General features: G+C 35.5%; 1 protein-coding gene across 3 annotated transcripts in view; it reads right to left on the bottom strand.

The window, feature by feature from the left end:
* The window catches only part of Ccdc85a (coiled-coil domain containing 85A), a 184,616-nt gene that overhangs the window by 21,382 nt on the left and 143,985 nt on the right, over positions 1-19,249 (bottom strand). For 2 of the 3 annotated variants that reach the window (XM_026399912.2, XM_026399914.2), the window contains one exon: positions 14,606-14,682. The exons of the other annotated variant lie outside the window; for it this stretch is intronic. In XM_026399912.2, the coding sequence (XP_026255697.1) occupies positions 14,606-14,682 (77 nt within the window). The remainder of the gene's footprint in view (positions 1-14,605; positions 14,683-19,249) is intronic. 3 annotated transcript variants of the gene reach the window in all.

Here is a 19,249-nt window from a genome sequence, read left to right as displayed (position 1 = left end):
ATTACAGAGGTCAAACCTGAGGAACAAAAGCATTAATATATTGAAAGGGCGAAGATAGCAAACACGCTCTCTCTGGAGCCAGACTGAGAATAACAATAAAGGTGTGATTAAAAAAATAAAGCTGTTAAACAACAGTTAGGAAAAGTGGACAACTGCATTTGCATGCATTCAGCTAAGATAATGAGTTTATGTGCTTAATTTTTTTACTTATGGTAAAGACTTCTGGCATTGATGCTAAGAGGAACATATCTGAATATTTTTAGGCCTTGGACTTATAAGAAAAAATGAACAGGAGGGCATGAGTGGGACACAGAGCAAGGGCATAGAACCGAATTGCCTGTGTGGAGGCAATAGCAAAAAATGCAGTGCTAATTAATATTGCATTTGACTTGCAGAGCACAGCCCATTAAGAATAGCGTTAAGCATCTCAGCATGCCATCAGAGCCCCGTGGAACACGTGTGCGCAGCTACAGTCGCAGAAATTAAACAGCTATTGAAAATAAATGTTTGTTGAGTTGACTAAGAAATGTTACATTTTAAAGTGGAATTTGCTATACTGACTTTGGCAATAAGAAGAACTATTCAAGGAGTCTTCCAGAAGCTGCCACACAAAGTGGAAGGTCAAGAATGAGAGAGACCTAGCAGAGAGGCAGAGTCAACTTCATACAAGAGCGCTACCATTGGAGGATATGGATCAATAATACAAATAAGGACTGTTGCTATTAGAATGCAGTCCATCTGTGTCATCTGTTGAAACTTTTCTTAGTTAAAGCATTAACAAGAATCCTATGCTTAAAGGTTTGCAAAAATAAAAGCAGCCAACATGAATCTAGGCAGTGTAGCTTCTGCCTAATTGGTAGTAATAAAATTGCCAGCGGGGAAAAATGAAATCTGCCATTAGAAAGATCATCACAGCACAAAAGCAGCTTCATGGAAGCAAGAACTCTGATTGTCGCAAACAGTGCTTACTAGGAAGAAAAACAGTAATTTCAAAAAAAATGTCTGCTTTCTGCCTCTTTACAAAAATAACTTATGATAGAAAATAAGGTTTTCTGATTTATACTATTTATTCACATAGAATAATATTCCATTTAGCTCCATGAAGTAAGTCCTCCATAATTCTCAGTCTGAAAGAACTAAGTAAGTTTCTCCACCCACTCTCCACTGCCACTGACTCCTCCCTTGTTTCCTACCTTTAAATCTTGGGGTGTCCCCAGGACACAGTCTACAAGCATCTTTTCTCAACACTCATGCACCAGTTTTCATTTGGTCCCATGGCTTTAAAATTAGCGTGTGGGGCATGTTTATTCACACATAGAAGTATGTATACACTTCATTCTTCCAGCTCCAGCTCTGACCTCTCATCCAAGTTTCAGGTCTATGTCTCCAACTCCAAATACAGCAACTCCTCATTGATGTCTTGATACCTCAAATTAAGCATGTCCAAAATAGAAGTCGATTCCCCTGCATCTCCTAACCTGTTCCTCTCAGTCTCCCCCATCTCTGCTAATGGTCCATCATACTGCTGTTTGGTGGTAACAAATACTGGTCTTATTCCTGTTTCCTCAACCATGCCTCACTGATTCCTAGCCAAAGCTTTTGTTCTTGTTCCTGTTTTCTAGAATATTCTTCTGCAAGCCATGCTCCTTCACTCAGATTTTTCTTCAGTTGTCACTTCCTAGAGAGGCCCTCTCAAACTCAATGTCTCATCCCCTCTCACCTGAGTCACTAACTCTATGCCCTGCTTTGTTTTCTTCATAGTGATTACTATTTCCATGTATTATATATTAATGGTTTTAAAAGTAATGACCCATCTATTAAACTTTAAGCTACATGAGATAGAAATTACCTTTCTTATTCAAGACTATATTCCTCATTGCCTGTGTTTAAGAGATTACCAAAAATATTCAAAACATTGTGGAGGATTGGAATGATGGGCTTCCATGATTTATGGAAATTATATTCTCTATTAAGGGTTTTTTTGATTATAATAAGAAATGCAGTGGAAGCCCAGTAAGCACCTATCCCTGAATGAACAGTCCTGTACCAATCCAAAGATAAATGTCTACCTTTTTTTTATTACAAATAGCAGGATCTACATGAGATTCTGGGGATAATATACATCCTAGATAGCTAGATTAAAAAATAATGTCATGTCATCCTTCCACACAAGTTCTAAACATAGCTAATGCCACAAACCAAAGCTGCCTAGTTTAAAGAAAAAGTTTATTTTTTCTAAAATCTTTGGGTAAAGAAGCGAAAGGAATAAAAATGGCCAAAATCCTGAGGGAATTACCTAAATAAAGGTAATGCTTAACACAGGCACACACACAAAATTCTCTCAAAAGTAGCATCATGAAGCTTCAGGAAAGGCAGAATTTTTAAAGAAACTAAAAATTACAGTTTGGCAATTAAAATAAAACTTGCAATTACAAGTAAGAATTTTAGCCTAGCAAAGAGGTAAACCAGAAGTATTCAAAGTTTGGTTAAAAAAAAAATTGTAATAAAAGCAAAACTAAGAAGGATTTTTCCAACTCAAAAGACAAATGACCCAGAGACTAATGAGCTCCATAAGCCACTCTCTGACTGACCCTTAGCAAATCACTTCTCCTTAGGGCCAAAAAAATAAATAAGCAGATTGCTAGGGGTGGTAGCACACACCTGTAATCCCAGCAGGGCTCGGGAGGCTGAGACAGGAGAATTACGGATTCCAAGCCAGCCTCAGCTACTTCAAGGCACTAAGCAACTCAGTGAGACCCTGTCTCTAAATAAAATACATAACAGGGCTGGGGATGTGGCTCAGTGGGTTGAGTGTCTCCGAGTTCAATCCCTGGTATCCAATCAATCAATAAAAGGCCTATCAATGAGCTTCATGTGCTGGCTAGGAAGTGTGACTAATAAACCTGATTATAGCATTCACTGCTTTCAGAATGCTTTACAGAGAGGTTTCATGACAGCCAAGTTGCCATCAGTCACCATACTAGTGCTGTGCATGGATCTGGCTCATCTTTTTAAGCTTTATTTTTTAATTGACAAATCACAATCGTATCTCTGAGGTACAAGGTGAACATGACATTGGTAAGTTCCCTTCCACCTCATGGCTCTTCTGATGTCCATCAGTCCTGGTGACAAAGACAAGGAATGAAGATTCCTCTCACTTTCCTGTTCAAGTCTCTTTCTGAGCCACAGAAAACAGAAACTATCCTGTGTTCTTTGTAAAGTATGTTGCAAATCTCAATGAATAGATGCTACACAGATGGCCAACCAATGGCATTTTCCTTTCCTTTCCAAGAACACGGAATTAGAAACATGTGAAGATGATCATGGGAGGAGAATACATGGATATGACAATAAATTCTACAAATTCAGAGCCTATCAATGGTCTGCTAATTGCTCATTTTCCTATGAAACACTCTCACTTAAGGAAAACAGGAGATTGATTTCAGATCTCTTCCTTAGCCAGAAATTATTTCTCATTCACAAATAATTTTAGAATTTCACTCGTCTCTAAAGGGCTACTTAGAAATTAACGTTTTTTCAAGCTACCACATAGTGGTATCTAATTTAAAGACAAATATATCCCATGTTATTTTCCTAGCAATCTAAGATATGCAAGAATATCCAGGACACAAAATTAATATAAATACTCAAGTGCAGCCTCAGTCACCATAATTATTTCAGAAAAATTTTCTAGCCAACAGCACCACAACTGTTTCTCCCAAAGGTGGCAGCCTGTCAAGTCACATGCAAGCAAGCATCCTGACCTCTAATTTTATTTTTATCCTAACACTAATGGTTTCTTAGGAAAGCATAACTTGCCTCTTGCTAAACTACTGACTTAATCACAGCACTTTTCAAATTCCAATACTGATAACAGACTAATAAATGCTCTTCCTAGTGTTTGCTTTTTTGTGTGTATAATAAAGTCTATTTACAGATGAAAATTTAAATAACACTATAGAAACCAACTCTTAACAAAGAATGATACAAGAGATAAATTTGTTTGGTGAATGTTATGATTTTAATGAGGTCTCCCCCCAATGCTCCTGTGTTGATACAGTAAAATGATAGAATTCTGAGAGCTGTTGCCTAATCAATCCATCCTTATTTAATTAGACTAACTGGGTGGTTAACTATAGACAGGTGGGAGTGAGCCCTAAAGACTTATGATATTGAACCCATACTTAAATCCAACTAGGATTGATGCTTCAAATTTTTAACATATTTAAAAATCAATGTGATAATACTGAACATTTTCTACAATTAAAGTACTTTTGATTCACAGATTATGGCATCATCTATAGCCATGAGAAATCAACCAGAATTTTTTTTTTTATCTAGAATTGAAAGATGACTTATCACATTTTTGCGCCCGATTCTAATGAAGTTTGACAATATCAAGATCCTGAGCAACACACGTGTAGGTAAATATGATTTGGGGGGCAACAGCCTTCACCTGCTCTCATACCTATTTTGATCTCACCTATAAATGTCAAAAGCTCAGCACAACTCTTTTTCCTAACCTCGAGTATCCTCTCCAATGTAAACCAACTCCTATGAGGCCACATGAGCCACTTTCTTCATGTGACCATTTGGAAGATGTAGTCTTCAAGAGAATTCTTCAAAGTCCTTTCCAACTGCCAAAGAACCCAAGCTTCCATCAACAAATATCTCACCATTTGTAGAACTTACTGACAAAACATGTGAATTTTACTAGTTAAGGAATTGTATATTAAAATAGGATTGGGGTGAAAACAGGAGTAAAAAGTGAATGGACGTCACCCCAAACAAAATACCTTTTCAAAATACAAAGAGACAAAGGTGCTAAAACTCCCCTTTATCTGAAATGTTGTCAGATGGATGCCATCCAAATTCTACCTGAAACTTCTGCTAACTTCCAGCACTCAACAATTGGGAGGTGCAAACAGGATACAAAACCATCATTCCAACACAATTTGTGATCAGATTTTTCTGGTTATGTTTTATTTCTGAATAAGCATTTTATATTTTCCACTTATGAGATTTCTAGAGTTGTAGATATGAAATTCCCTAGCAAATAAAATGTTTAAATAAAAAATTATCTCTTACATTAAAACACACTTGCCTTTGGTGTCAAAACCGTTGATGTATCTTGGTTATTAAAAAGCCTCCTTTCTTAGAGCCAGTTTTTATATCAGTCCAAAATGGCTCCCATCTGGTCCTGAGTTTATTAGTTATTTGTTATCTGTCAAACATTAGAACTCCTGCCTTGCATGCTGTTCTGAAGTAAATGAGAGGCATTTTAGGTCATAAGACAGTACCAAATTCCTCTATTTGCTGTACTAGATTTGAGTCTGAATTTTATTTCTTTTGTAATCTGCATCTCTCTGTACAATCATTTTTAGATTAAAACTTCTAAGAATAATTAGATCAAAAAGTTCATGATGAGTTTTAAGTGGGGAGGTTAGCTGTTTCCTTATGTTTTTTTTTCTCCTTTTAAAACATGATTCAAACATTGCTTCTCTACCACACGATAGATATTACAAAAATCTTCAAGAGAATAAAAATTCTGAACATCTCAAGTAAGCACTCCTAAAATCCCACATACCTCTGAGTTAATTTTTCATGAAGTACTATGAAGTTTGGGGACAAGAAATTCTTCCAGAGGGAAGAACTAGACCAGGTAGACACATGTGAGTCAAAAATAATGGAATGACTTCAAAGGGAGAAATAATTCTGAAAGCTGCCTCTTGACTGGTAATCATCATTCCCACCACTATTCCCTAGGATTGGCTCTAGAACCCTGGGGTAAGAAACTACTTTTTCAATGAGTTTGGGGCCTAGAATAGGGTATAGCCCAAGTAATAATGGAACTGTCTCAGCCCCAAGAATATTAGAACACTTGGGATCTCCACTAGTAGGAGCTGTGGGAAAGACCAGGGGGTCAACAGCCAAGGTCAGGGTCGGGGGGGTGGGGGGGTGAAGCTCAGAAACTCATAGGGGTAGGCTTAAGATAGTGGGTGAAACTTGTAAACCTCAGAGGCAAGCGGCTCACAGGGGCTAAGTCAACAGAGAACACTTACCATCTCTGTGACCCCAATTTGGGATGATTTGATCTGAGTAAACTGTATCATGCAATAATGCCACATCTACAAATGCGGGTGGCCATTACTTATTGACGTAGAGATACTTTTAAGGATTTCTAGAATAAACTCTAAATTAACCCCTCAATATTCTCCTACTAAGAATTATTTACCAAGCCACCAAAGAACCTCCAGTAGTAAAACTATTAAGCTAAAACCCATCATTTATTCAATATGTTCTATTTCTTTGTCTTTCTCCCTAAGCAAGCACACCTAAAACATGCTTTATTTAGTTCCATATGCTAACATGGTACCGGGTTGTACGGGCTTAATATTCGTCAATGTAAAAGATGTGCAAGAGTTCACTCTAAACTGTAAGCACTACACTGATCATTACCTCACAGCGTACTTTCCAATTTTTTCTTTCATTCTCTGTGTCAGCAAGAAAATCTAAAGGCCCCATCCACTTGTCTCTGGCTGTTACTATAGAATGAATTCAACAAATCAAATATCCTTTGAAAAGACATTTTCTTCCTTTTCACATTGTTCTTTATGTGGCTGACAAGTATGGCTCACTTTGATTTATACACTGGTTCTCTTCTGCTGTAGTCCACAGTCTAGCAATACTGCAAAAACTAATGCGTGCTATTTCGAATCTTTGTCATCTCTTTTTCATAGTAACTTATTTTGGAATTGAATTCCTGAAAAACATGCTATATTTTTAAATAAAGAATTTATATTGTTTGGGTATAAATTAGAGGTAGGTAACACATAATTCTTATATCTTCTATACTGGCATTCTTTCATCATAATTTTTAAAATTTCCTCTGAAATATCACATCCCCATTTATTATATGCAATCTTGGAATATTTTGAAATGTGATCTTTTAAAAACATTAAGTTAGATGCTCAAGAGAAAATCTCGTAAGCTCAGGTGATTTTTTTGTCATTTGTGCCAACTTTTAAAGGGATGGCCCCCAACCAATGCTTAGTAAATACAAAGTAATAAGATTGTTCATGTGTGTGGACCGTCTTTGAAATATTGCATTCACAAAATAGAATTAGAACACACTTCAGAGATCCTCTTAGGACACCGTAGTCACCATGGTGGTACCTAGAGCTCTGCATTCACTGGGAAGACCTGTCATGGCAGTGGTATTGACATTCCACTTCATTTCCTGTGGCTCCTTTTCACCTCTGGATCAAACCAACTACATTTTTAATGTATTTCTCTAAATAGTCCTTAATTCTGAAATTGGGTAACTTTGCAAGGGTATAAGACATCTTCCCAAGCTTTTATGTATACTTAGGCTCAGGATGTTTAGAATTAGAAGGAACCACACTTATATATGAAGAAAGCAAGGCTTGTACCTAACCAGAGGGGGATCCACTGACATTTATCACGTTTATTTCAAAATATATATACTGTTAGGGAAAACTAGCATTTTCATATTCATTGTATATGATTTCATTTAAGAATATCATCAAGGGAATTGCATATTATCCCTCAAAGTACATGTAAGCTAACACCACATGAAGCCACTTGATGTGTGTGTGTATGAGGTGTTGTGTGCCTCAGATATACCTATCACTGTGTGAAACTGAATTAGGAGCTATCTGATTTTTTTTTTAATTTTAGAATCCAGTGAGGTCAAATAACCCACAGCGACATAATCAGAACATTAAGTATGGTAGAAAGTTTTCATTTTAAGAAATTTTAGCATCAATACAAAAGGGACACACCTTTTTATGTATACATTACAAATAAACATTAACTTTCTCTGGAAAAAGAGCTGTAAATTTTCAGAACTGAACAGTACCTCCATATCACCTATAAAAGGGTCAAAGAGGTTAGAAGTGTCCTCCTGGTCAACCAGCTAACTATGAACAGACATAAGCCGGGACCTATTCACTGTTCTTTCTGGCACGTCCACGGTACTTCTTTTGATCATTTGATTACTGATGATTATGTCTCCACTTTCTAATATGACCCAGTTATGTTTTGCTAATTTTTCATACAATGAATGATGGCTATTCAGTATAAATTAACAGTCTCCAATTGCTTAGAAATTTGTATAAACTATCTTATTTTGTTCAAGAATATAGACATTTTCCTACACTACATGGTTTATGTGTGTTATGGTTGTATTTAGGTGAGATGGATATTATCTGTTACATTTATATTTTTCAATTTTGCATAGAAAGAATTTATGAAATTATTTACCAGTTATTAAGAAGCACCTACGTTAATTTTTAATGTGTTCTACTTATAAGGTGCTTGCTTTGTTCAGGCTATGGCAAGAAATAAAGTATAAGTACAAGACTTTTGGTTGAAAAAGTCTAAATTCCATTGTGGGAAAGGAGGAATAAGGCAGCTTGGCTTAGGCAAGTCTTTCCCATCAGTCCGGAATGGAGTGATGTGCAGCAGGAAATGGAGATGGAGGAGACTGTGCTATCAGGAATCATGGCCTCTCAGTGTCCATGAAGCTTCATAGTTTACTGCTATTTAAAAATTAATTAAATTCCAAAATCAAACACTGCCCAATGCTTTCCATGTTCTAAGAACCTGTTACCTTACCCTACTTAAAAATAGGAAGACTGCTACATCTTTCACTTTTTAATTTTGGCTTTTTTTTTAAAAAAAAAAAAGGTAGAAAGTCGTTTCTACTAGTATAGTTCACTATTTCTCAAAAACCCTGTTTAAGTTCTGCCCAAATATTTTTGATATTTCTTCTAATTGAAATATCTATGATTCTTGTTGATATAAGTATACCATAAAATCTGATGCTCAACAGAGTCCTAAAATTTGTTGTCAAATTCATCCAGGACATGGTTCCAAAAATGCCATCTTTTATGGCTTTGACAAATCAAAAATTTTAAATGTGCCCTACCGAAATAATTACAATGTGCTAGTGTAGATATGAAAAGACAAAAGTCATAAATGTGAATTGTTGATAACACAGCCCCTGCTAAATTCAATATATATTCTATGAATTAATGTTAAGTATCATTACCATATATTCTCTTTGTACTTCTGGCTCACCTATATTTGCTCATTAGAATAAAGATTTCTTATCATGTAAAACAATATTCTCAAATAAGGATCTTTAACCATGAGGGATCTAAGAATGTTATAAATCCCTTCACTTTGAAAGCCCTTATGTTGCTTTAGACATTTTTCCCTACAAATTTTACTCTTCAATAGTTTTTCCAATACACAGTAGCTTTTTTCTTAATCCAGTCTCCATTTACGTTTTCTAGCATGAATTTCTCCCATAAATTTGCTTCCTGTACCTATTTATCTCTTCTATTCCAATACGCCCATTACCACTTGCATAGCACCCATCTGTCCCCTAAAAGCTCTACTGAACTACAGACTTTTTAAAAATTATTTAAATTGTTCACAAGCACTAGTCATTTGATATTCCATTCCCCCCCTGAAAAAAAAATATGAGGAGCTACCAATCTTCAATGGGTTTAATTAATTTTTCCTATTTTTCCTATTGGTAGCATCCAGATTATACCCAGATTGTGTGACATAATTAGGGTTGCTATCCATGAGGAAAAAAAATAATTCTGCACAAGTTACTCTTCAGTATGCCAGAATGGTAATTTCCACACAAATATCAGTTGAAGAATACCACCACTTGATTTCAGCATCCCAGAAAACATTACTCTGTGACTCTTGAGCAAGAGTTATTGATATTTCCCTTCCAGAGCCATTCCAACCCTGAAAGAATCATATTTATGGCTTTATTACCATAAAAATATTAGCAAAATATAAAGTAAGGAAATGTGAAAACGAAAAAGAGGAAAAAATAAATATCTCCTCTGTGGAAAGGGAAAGCACATAAGGAGAATGTATGTGTCAGAAGAACCCGCCTTCACTGCCCGGCATGCTGGACCGAGGCTGTGTTGCCATGGAAGTGAGAAGCTGAATTTCCTTAGCTCTTGTGTACCACACTCAGCACTTCTGGCAACGGGTGACAGGTTCTTTCCTTTGTTCAGAAACTGCTCTGGAAACAGCCTTGCCTCCCTCCCAAGGCACTGAAAGACTGCATTGTGAGGCCACGCTGCAACCAAACCATATGAGGAGGAGATTTTTCATTTCCATTCCTAAAATTAGATTCTTCTGTGTGTGCTAGCACAACAGAAATAGCGACACTTGCTGAAAGGGGCCCACTCAGTGGAGATCCCAGTTCCCTGCCTTTCAAACAGGTCTGCTGAACCCCAGCACACAGGCAGGGCTACAACACCAGGCAGCTTCAGGAAGCTGGCTCTCAAATGTTCCCAAGAGGTGGTTGGTGTCAGGAAGGGTCTCTGAGGCACAGAGCACACACAGTACTTGCCAAGCAGATGTTGATGCCAGGGCATTTGATCAAAGGGAACAGATTTCCCAATAGGACTTTTAACAAATGTACTTAATTGACTTTGCAGTTGCAGCAAACTGCTTGCTTCATGTCTTGAACCATCTTCATGATGCCAAATCCAAAGTCAATATAGAGTAGGTAAGAATGGTTAAAAAACAATGTCTCAGGGTTATAGCTGAAAAGTAACTGCTATCTTTGAAGGGAAGCCCTATTTTTTTATAATAAAGACATCAGATAAATAGTGTATATCATCCATTTAAAGACTTCCTAGTTGAATAGATTTCTTCCTTGCAAATACAGAATATAAATACTACATCTGGATGAATAAATCGATGATTGCTAAGAAAGGACCATGGAACAAACAGAGAAACCTAAGCAGAGTTTTGAATTTGGGCTAAACAACCATTTAAATTTTCAAGTTTCAAATTTTCAAAGTGCCACTATCTGTTCCCTACTCACCTCCAGCTTACTCTAGACAGATAGGCCTCTGACCATATCTTCTTATTCATGAAATTTCCATGCAGATTTATCTATGAGTGTATAATAAAACTTTATGACTCTGGAGTATCTGGGAAATGTTTCAGGGAGAATACAACCCTGTAAAATGCAGTTTTGTTTTGTTTTCATTTGTAATAGATTTTTTTTTTAAAAGAAAAATAGAACATTTCCCTTAAGACAGGAAAGAAAAATGCCTAACAAACCTTTGATGCCTAAAGAGGCCCAATGTTAGTCTTTAAGATCAATATTGGGAAAAAGTGAATTTGACAATAAGATGGAAATAGATTCAGTAGTTTAATTATACTAAACTATCTTAATGCTATGAAATGATCAGAAAGGGTACTGTGCATAGACTAGAAAAAACATGGAGTCAGTCTGCTGCCTTGGCCTGAGACCATCCTTAATTAGCTGTTCATAATGATACCCCTGACCTCTGAGTATGATATGCCTCGACTCAAAAAAGGAGTTATCCTATGTAATATTTAAGGTTCTTCTCAAATCTGAATATATTACTATACCCAAAGCTAGTTTGTGTTTATAAGTAAATGTATACACAAAATGGTTGTAATTATTTTTTGTTTTTACCAAAAAAAAATGTTTAAAACTACAAACTTTACCCCACAGTAGGTCTGTAATTAATAAATGCTACTTATGATTTTGTGGGTGACCCTACTTCATTGGATTCAGAAGTTAGAAATACTTCATAGAAAGCAGTTATATCTACTTAAGAGAGTCTTCATTTGGGGTTTATATCAAATTTGCATCATGTGGGACTAGTCTAAACAGTTTTAGCATTACATGTATGAAGAGATTTTATGCAATCCTCTGAAATATTTTTAAATGTGATCTTAAAATGATGTTCACATTAGTTTACATGCTTAAAGAAGAATACCCTAAGTTCAGGAAATCTTCCATTTTTTTCCCAAATAATAATACTGCATTTTCTAAAAATAAAACTTTTCACTTTAGGATACTGTTGAAATGTGGTGTTCACAAATTGAATATGAAGTACAGTACAGCTTAATGAACCTCATAGGACACAATAGTAGTCCCCATGGTGGTGCCTGGAGCTCTGTGCTCCAGGTCTTTGCCCCTGACCAAAAAGAAGTCACAAGCACTATACTCATCTTGTTTATTTTTAAATATATATATATTGCTAGAGTAAAGTTTTGACTTTCTATTCACTATACACAGTTTTACACAATGAGTAAAATAAGCATTAAAAGGTTTCTTCTTCCAGGGCAATGCTTTAAATACTTTAAATAATTAGCCTAACCTCTAAACTATCATCAAAGGACCTGACATAGCCAAAGATATCTGATACACTTGGGATTCTGATTGCCAGTTGCATCCTTATTCCTATTTACCCAAAGACAAATGGACATGTTTTTATAAACTTGGGAATTAAAAGGAATACCTTTAATCAAGGCACAGTGGAAGCTCTTATAATTGAAAATCAAGTGTTCAAATATTGAGGCTAATTTATTCAGGAATGTCAGCATGTCGCATTGAATTGACCTTGCAAATCAGCTAGAATGCAGTCAGAAGTAGTTCCCACAGGGAAATCTCATCAGACCTTATTTGCAATAGTACCAATAACATCCAACAATAAGGTGCATATGCCTTAAAGCTCCCTGGCCCAAGTCAGCCTTCCATAAGGACACCCTTCACACAGTTCTCACTGCTCTAAGATCCATTTGTAGTGTTGCATCCTCGTCTCACCCACGAGCTGTGCTCAAATGTCAGTTTCTACCTATAGAAGTAGTCGAACCTGTGGTTCTCTCATATCTTAGGCGTAGATGAAAACAACAATCTCCAATACAAAATTTTTTTTGAACTGAGAGATTCTTTGTTATTTGCATATGTCCAATAACATAACATTTCAAACAATGGATTTTCTTTGCACTGAAGTACTTTGACAGGTAGCCATTAAAAAAATCTGAAACATTGTTTTCTCATTGTTAACATCTCTGAAAACAGCAAGAATCTGACATGGTTTAATGAATATCTTTTTCTTTTTGTAATAATACATAATGATGGTGTATCCCACATCAACAAAGTTTCAGGTTCAATAAAACAATCTTTCCTAGCCATTTCTCAGAGGGAGGAAAAACAAACCTAAAAGTAACCTTCCTTAGCAAAATGCACGAAAAAGCGCATAATTGAAAACTACCCTGAGAAGTTAATCTCTCCTAGTCTTAACTATGCAAGTACTATATATTTAAATACATACACACTAAGTAGAGCTGAGGACTCTTCCGATTTTCTTTCAAGAATTCTAATACTCGCTTTTAAAAAAAAAAATCAATCTTCTAATATTTTTTCATTTGTTGTGCTTGTTTTTTTAATAAGATGGCTTTCAGGCTACCACTTCAGTGTTATGTGATACTCAATTCCCACTCAAAGAGAAATATTACCTGTCTTTTTTTCTACTCTTGTCTTTTACATTCTCAGTTGTCCAAGAGATGGTGTGACCATTTATTAAAAAAAAAAATTAAATATTTTCAGTCAAGGGTCCTAGTAAAACCACACTCTTAGCCCAATATAAAAGAAATAAAAAAATGAAAAAAGGAGAGAAGAAAACCTCTACCAGTAATATTGTATGATGCAAATAATCCCTCTGTCATCACACATTCTGTGTCCACATGTAGTGAGAAGGGGGAGAAGTAGGTTCATTAATCTCATGATTTCTAGGCAGTTAGTTGGCCAGTGGAAGAGGGAAAGGCATTCTTCCATTCAGTACATGATAGCCCAAGTCACCATTGATGAGCAAAAATATCTTATAAACAGATTAAAAACCCCTAAAATGTCTTTCCAAAGAATCTTTGCATTAATATTTAAATCCCTTTTGGGATACGATCTTTGACTTCATATTTAAACTATTACTTATGTTTTAGGTATCATTTTCCATTCATCACTTATAAAATAACCACCAAAATGCAGAAAGAATGCTAATGACTAATTGCTTAGAGAAAATCCATTTCATATAATATTAGAATACAATTCTATCTTCATATCTGTCATGGAAATTAACCTAACATTGGTAGATTAGTTCAGCTCAACAAAATATTTTCTGACAGCACACAGAAACAATGTTGTAAGTGAAATATATGACAAGACATTAAAGATCCCAGAAAAAGTTCCACTTTACATTCATCAGGAAGAAAATGAAGTTCCATAGTAAAAACTGTCAATTACTGTCATTGCTTTGTTGCACTAAAAAAAAAAAAAAAAAAAAAAAAAAAAATCACGTAAAGCACAAAGAATCTTAGAAAGTACTAATTTGATTAAAATTAAAACTACCTGCAGGTTTATCCCACTCAAACTAGCAATTTTTATAATTTAAATGAGTCCTTGTCCTATATTCACTGAGTACATGCATATGCATAAGAGTAATACAAACAAATGGACTTTATTTTCTATTCCTCTATTTTCTCTTCCTTTTAAAATTATTTCACCTTATTTTCAAACACCCATATCCTTGGGTATACCACTTACAAATGTGGATAACACGATGGCCCTCATGAAACATAGTCACACTCCACATGATGAATGGCTATTTACAAAATGACTTCTGTCATTTAAAGGAGAACATGTAATTGAGACTTTACAGTTTAAATAAAAAGCTACAACTCCAAAGACACTGACTAGCTATGAGCTCTGGAAGTCACCCACCTGGGGCAGCATGCGATTTTCTTCCTCCAGCTGTCTTACTCTTGCCTCCAGCTGCCTAACATAGGACAAGGTTGATTCTAAAATTAAAAAGAAAGAACTCAGATTATCCACACAGGTCTTGTTCAGTGCACTGTCAGGATATTTCTGGTTTGATTTATTTAAATTAGACTAAGTGACTACTTAGTCTGTTATTTAAAAAATTATTCCCCAGGAAAAATACAACAGAAGCCATGGAAACTATAAACAGTTTTGAACAATTGTGTAGTGGTAAGAAGTATGAGAAGTTTCTAGGTGGTGAGACTGCCGGATTTGCACACCAACCAGCCCTTAGAACATTAAGCATCTTTAAAAAAGTTACTCCATCGTTTCCCGTTCTATGCATTTTGCATATTTCTGTAAAATGTGATCTGTAACCAAAACAAGGTCATAATAAAAATGCCAGATACTCAGTTCCCTTCATTTTCCCAGTAAATAATTTAAGACCAACATTTGTTCTTCTCAAAACTCTATAGATATTGAAAACAGGCATAACAGGACTAAATATTTTAATTTAGGCTAAATTTTAACTTTTATATTGGCCACATGTGGAATAAACCCAAATTTTCAGGTACAATCTGGGCAACTGAACTAAAATCGATAGTCTTCAATTCTTCACAATCTCAGATGGATGCTGAAAGTTCAGAATCAGCATCATACCCATTTTCTGTTCCATATTACAACCCCAAAGTTTATGGCTTCTTCTCAAAAGGATAACAGATGGAAGAAAGTAGAGCTTCAGTTTTTAGGAAGAATATTAACAGTAACTTTTCATAAAATGAAAATATTCAAGCATGTCATATAATAACATAGTTGCAAGTAATTCATTACCCAAGAACAAACCTTTTAGGTATAGGGCAAAGTATGCCATCACAAAAATCCCTGGAAAGCATGATTCCATAGTTAATACTCAAGTGGCAGAACCTTCTCAGTGATCATGTTCTTTGATCTCTGAATCACAAAAGGGGGGTTAGTGCATTTAAGAGGCAAGTGTTTGGAGCTTGGAGCACCTGATAATCTGAAGTTAGGCTAAATATTCCTGTATTTATGCCATGATCTTAAATTTATCATGGAAACCCCATTTTTATTTTTTGCTATGGGAATTGCTTGGATGAATTCAATTCCATGTGTGTGTGTGTTTTCAAAGCAATAAGCTAACATTTTATTTTACATAGTAAGTGCCAGCCTTTTATTCACAAATATCACCATTAAGCCCATCTCTGCTGTAGACACAGCATGCCTGTTTCACAATGATTTGCAGAAAGCCCCCATCATTAACATTAATATAAGGACACACTGACCTCACAGGGATAGAGAAGATTGGCCTTGAGTATTCTTTATGTAAGAAATGGAAGGTAAGGGAAACTGAAGACATTTGCTAGAGAAGTTTTTTTTTTTTTAAGCTTAATGAAATGTTAAAACTCTGCTTTATGGACTTTTCCAAAGGCAAAAAACAAGTATACAGCATAAATGAATAGCAAAATTATTGATTTCATGAGTCTGCTTTACTCTAGCAAATGAATAAGTGATTTGCAGATCATCAAGATGTGAATGTAGATTGCCTGATTTATACAGTTTTGCAAGCCCAGCTCTCTCCTCTAAAAAAAACAACTACTTGCTAAGGACCATCCAAATGAAAAATTGATCAGCAATATTCTATGTAAACCATGAAAAAAATAAAATTATTTTCTCCTTTGTTCACAATTTATAGCTTATCTTAGTGCCCCTGTACTTCACTATCTCAAAATCTGTGACATTTAAAAGACTCTACGTAGCATGATTTGAATAATATTTTTTTCTTTTTATTTTTTTTTATTGGTTGTTCAAAACATTACAAAGCTCTTGACATATCATATTTCATACATTAGATTCAAGTTGGTTATGAACTCCCAATTTTACCCCATATACAGATTGCAGAATCACATCGGTTACACATCTATGTTTTTACATAATGCCATATTAGTGACTATTGTATTCTGCTACCTTTCCTATCCTCTACTATCCTCCCTCTCCTCCCTCCCATCTTCTCTCTCTACCCCATCTACTGTAATTCATTTCTCTCCTTGTTTATTTTCCCATTCCCCTCACAACCTCTTATGTGTAATTTTGTATAACAATGAGGGTCTCCCTCCATTACCATGGAATTTCCCTTTTCTCTCCCTTTCCCTCCCACCTAATGTATCTGTTTAATGTTGATCTTTTCTTCCTGCTCTTCCTCCCTGCTCTGTTCTTAGTTGCTCTCATATCAAATAAGACATTTGGTATTTGTTTTTTAGGGATTGGTTAGCTTCACTAAGCATAATCTGCTCTAGTGCTATCCATTTCCCTGCAAATTCCATGACTTTGTCATTTTTTAGTGCTGTGTAATATTCCATTGTGTATAAATGCCACTTTTTTTTATCCATTCATCTATTGAAGGGCATCTGGGTTGGTTCCACAGTCTACCAATTGTGAATTGTGCTGCTATGAACATCGATGTGGCAGTATCCCTGTAGTACGCTCTTTTAAGGTCTTCAGGGAATAGTCCGAGAAGGGCAATAGCTGGGTCAAATGGTGGTTCCATTCCCAGCTTTCCCAGGAATCTACATACTGCTTTCCAAATTGCTCGCACCAGTTTGCAGCCCCACCAGCAATGTGCAAGAGTACCCTTTTCCCCACATCCTCGCCAGCACTTGTTGTTGTTTGACTTCATAATGGCTGCCAATCTTACTGGAGTGAGATGGTATCTTAGGGTGGTTTTGATTTGCATTTCTCTGACTGCTAGAGATGGTGAGCATTTTTTCATGTACTTGTTGATTGATTGTATGTCCTCCTCTGAGAAGTGTCTGTTCAGGTCTTTGGCCCATTTGTTGATTGGGTTATTTGTTTTCTTATTGTTTAATTTTTTTGAGTTCTTTGTATACTCTGGATATTAGGGCTCTATCTGAAGTGTGAGGAGTAAAAATTTGTTCCCAGGATGTAGGCTCCCTATTTACCTCTCTTATTGTTTCTCTTGCTGAGAAAAAACTTTTTAGTTTAAGTAAGTCCCATTTGTTGATTCTTGTTATTAACTCTTGTGCTATGGGTGTCCTATTAAGGAATTTGGAGCCTGACCCCACAATATGTAGATCGGAGCCAACTTTTTCTTCTATCAGATGCAGAGTCTCTGATTTGATATCTAGCTTAGAGATAATTGAATAATATTTTTTAAATGCCACTAAATCGAATTTGTTTTAATTCTGTGACTAACTTCAGTCACTTTAATACATTTCTCTTTCAAATCTTTACACATTTTATGACCTCTCTACTTAAATAGAAGTATTCTGCTCATAAAATAAATAAATGAAGCCAGAGGGCAAAGGCAAATTCTAGAGTTTGGAAAACATTCTCTAATTTCCATTTTTAAAGTTGAATTACAAAAGATCAATTCCAAATCTTTGTTCCAAAGCATTCACCAAAAATACGGGCTAAGGCAGGAATAATGGGAAATAGTTAATACCCATAAAATAATGGAAAAATACTAGAAATGAAGGCGAAGGCAAAGGCAAAGAAAATTTTGAGTTCATCCCCTTAAAACATTACTCTAGGCGCTGTTCTAGAGTTGGAAGAGAATACCAGTTATTGCAAGTCTTGTTTCCAGAATACAAGTTCTCTTTTAGGATTACAAGCTCTGTTTCCAGAAGATACTGTTAATTATTCCAGGCTCCTAGCCCCTTTTGCAATTATTAGTAAACTAAAGAATATTCCAAATGAAAACACTGTCCTGGAAGGAAAAAGAATACCTCATCTGCATGCACAAATCAGAATACTCATGCTGTTTGTTGTTTCATTCAATAAAAGAGCTGATTATATAATCTTTTAATGAGAGTAGAGTAGGCAAACACTTTTCTGAAATATAATGCCAGGTCAGCATTGGATCCCTAAGTCCCTAATCCCCCAACTGTGGAATGGAAGAAAAATAAGTTAATTTTGTTAATTTATGGAAATTTCAAGGATTATTTGTACTGCACCATAGATCAGCTGATATATAATCTTATAACATAAACTTATAACCAGTAATATGATAGGAAATGCATAAACTACTTTTTAAAAATAAAACGGCACAGGATAAAGAAACTCCACACATCACAATTCCTGTCCTTGTACTAGTTGAATGTCAGGAGAAAAAAAAGTGACAGAATCTTCTTGTGGGATAAAAAAGAAAGGGAGTCCCCTGATTATCAGATCATATTTGACCATATCGGCTACCACCTTTTCTTTCTCCACGATGACAACCATAGAATAAGCTGGTCTCTCACTACATACAACAAACATGAAAGACTGTAGTACATTGACTGAAGTATCTGACAAAAACTGGCAATCTTTTTATCATAAAGTGATAAACATAATACATCGTAATGAAGTTTTCTAATTTGAATTGATCTTTGTATTTTATACCAGGGACTGATAGTTTCATAAGCTGATGTTTCAAAATGCCATTTGAATTTTCAGAATTCTGAGGCTGATGATCCAAAAGAGCATAAAAATAGACAAATAATCTACATAGATGTAATGTGTTAAAGAAGGACCCTGTCTTCCAGAAACTATAACCACTTGGGAGAAGTAACAGGGGGAAGATAAAACCAACAA

Source organism: Urocitellus parryii, chromosome 12 (genome assembly GCF_045843805.1).
Source record: "Urocitellus parryii isolate mUroPar1 chromosome 12, mUroPar1.hap1, whole genome shotgun sequence".
NCBI lineage: Eukaryota > Metazoa > Chordata > Mammalia > Rodentia > Sciuridae > Urocitellus > Urocitellus parryii.
This window is presented reverse-complemented; position numbering and strand designations above follow the sequence as displayed.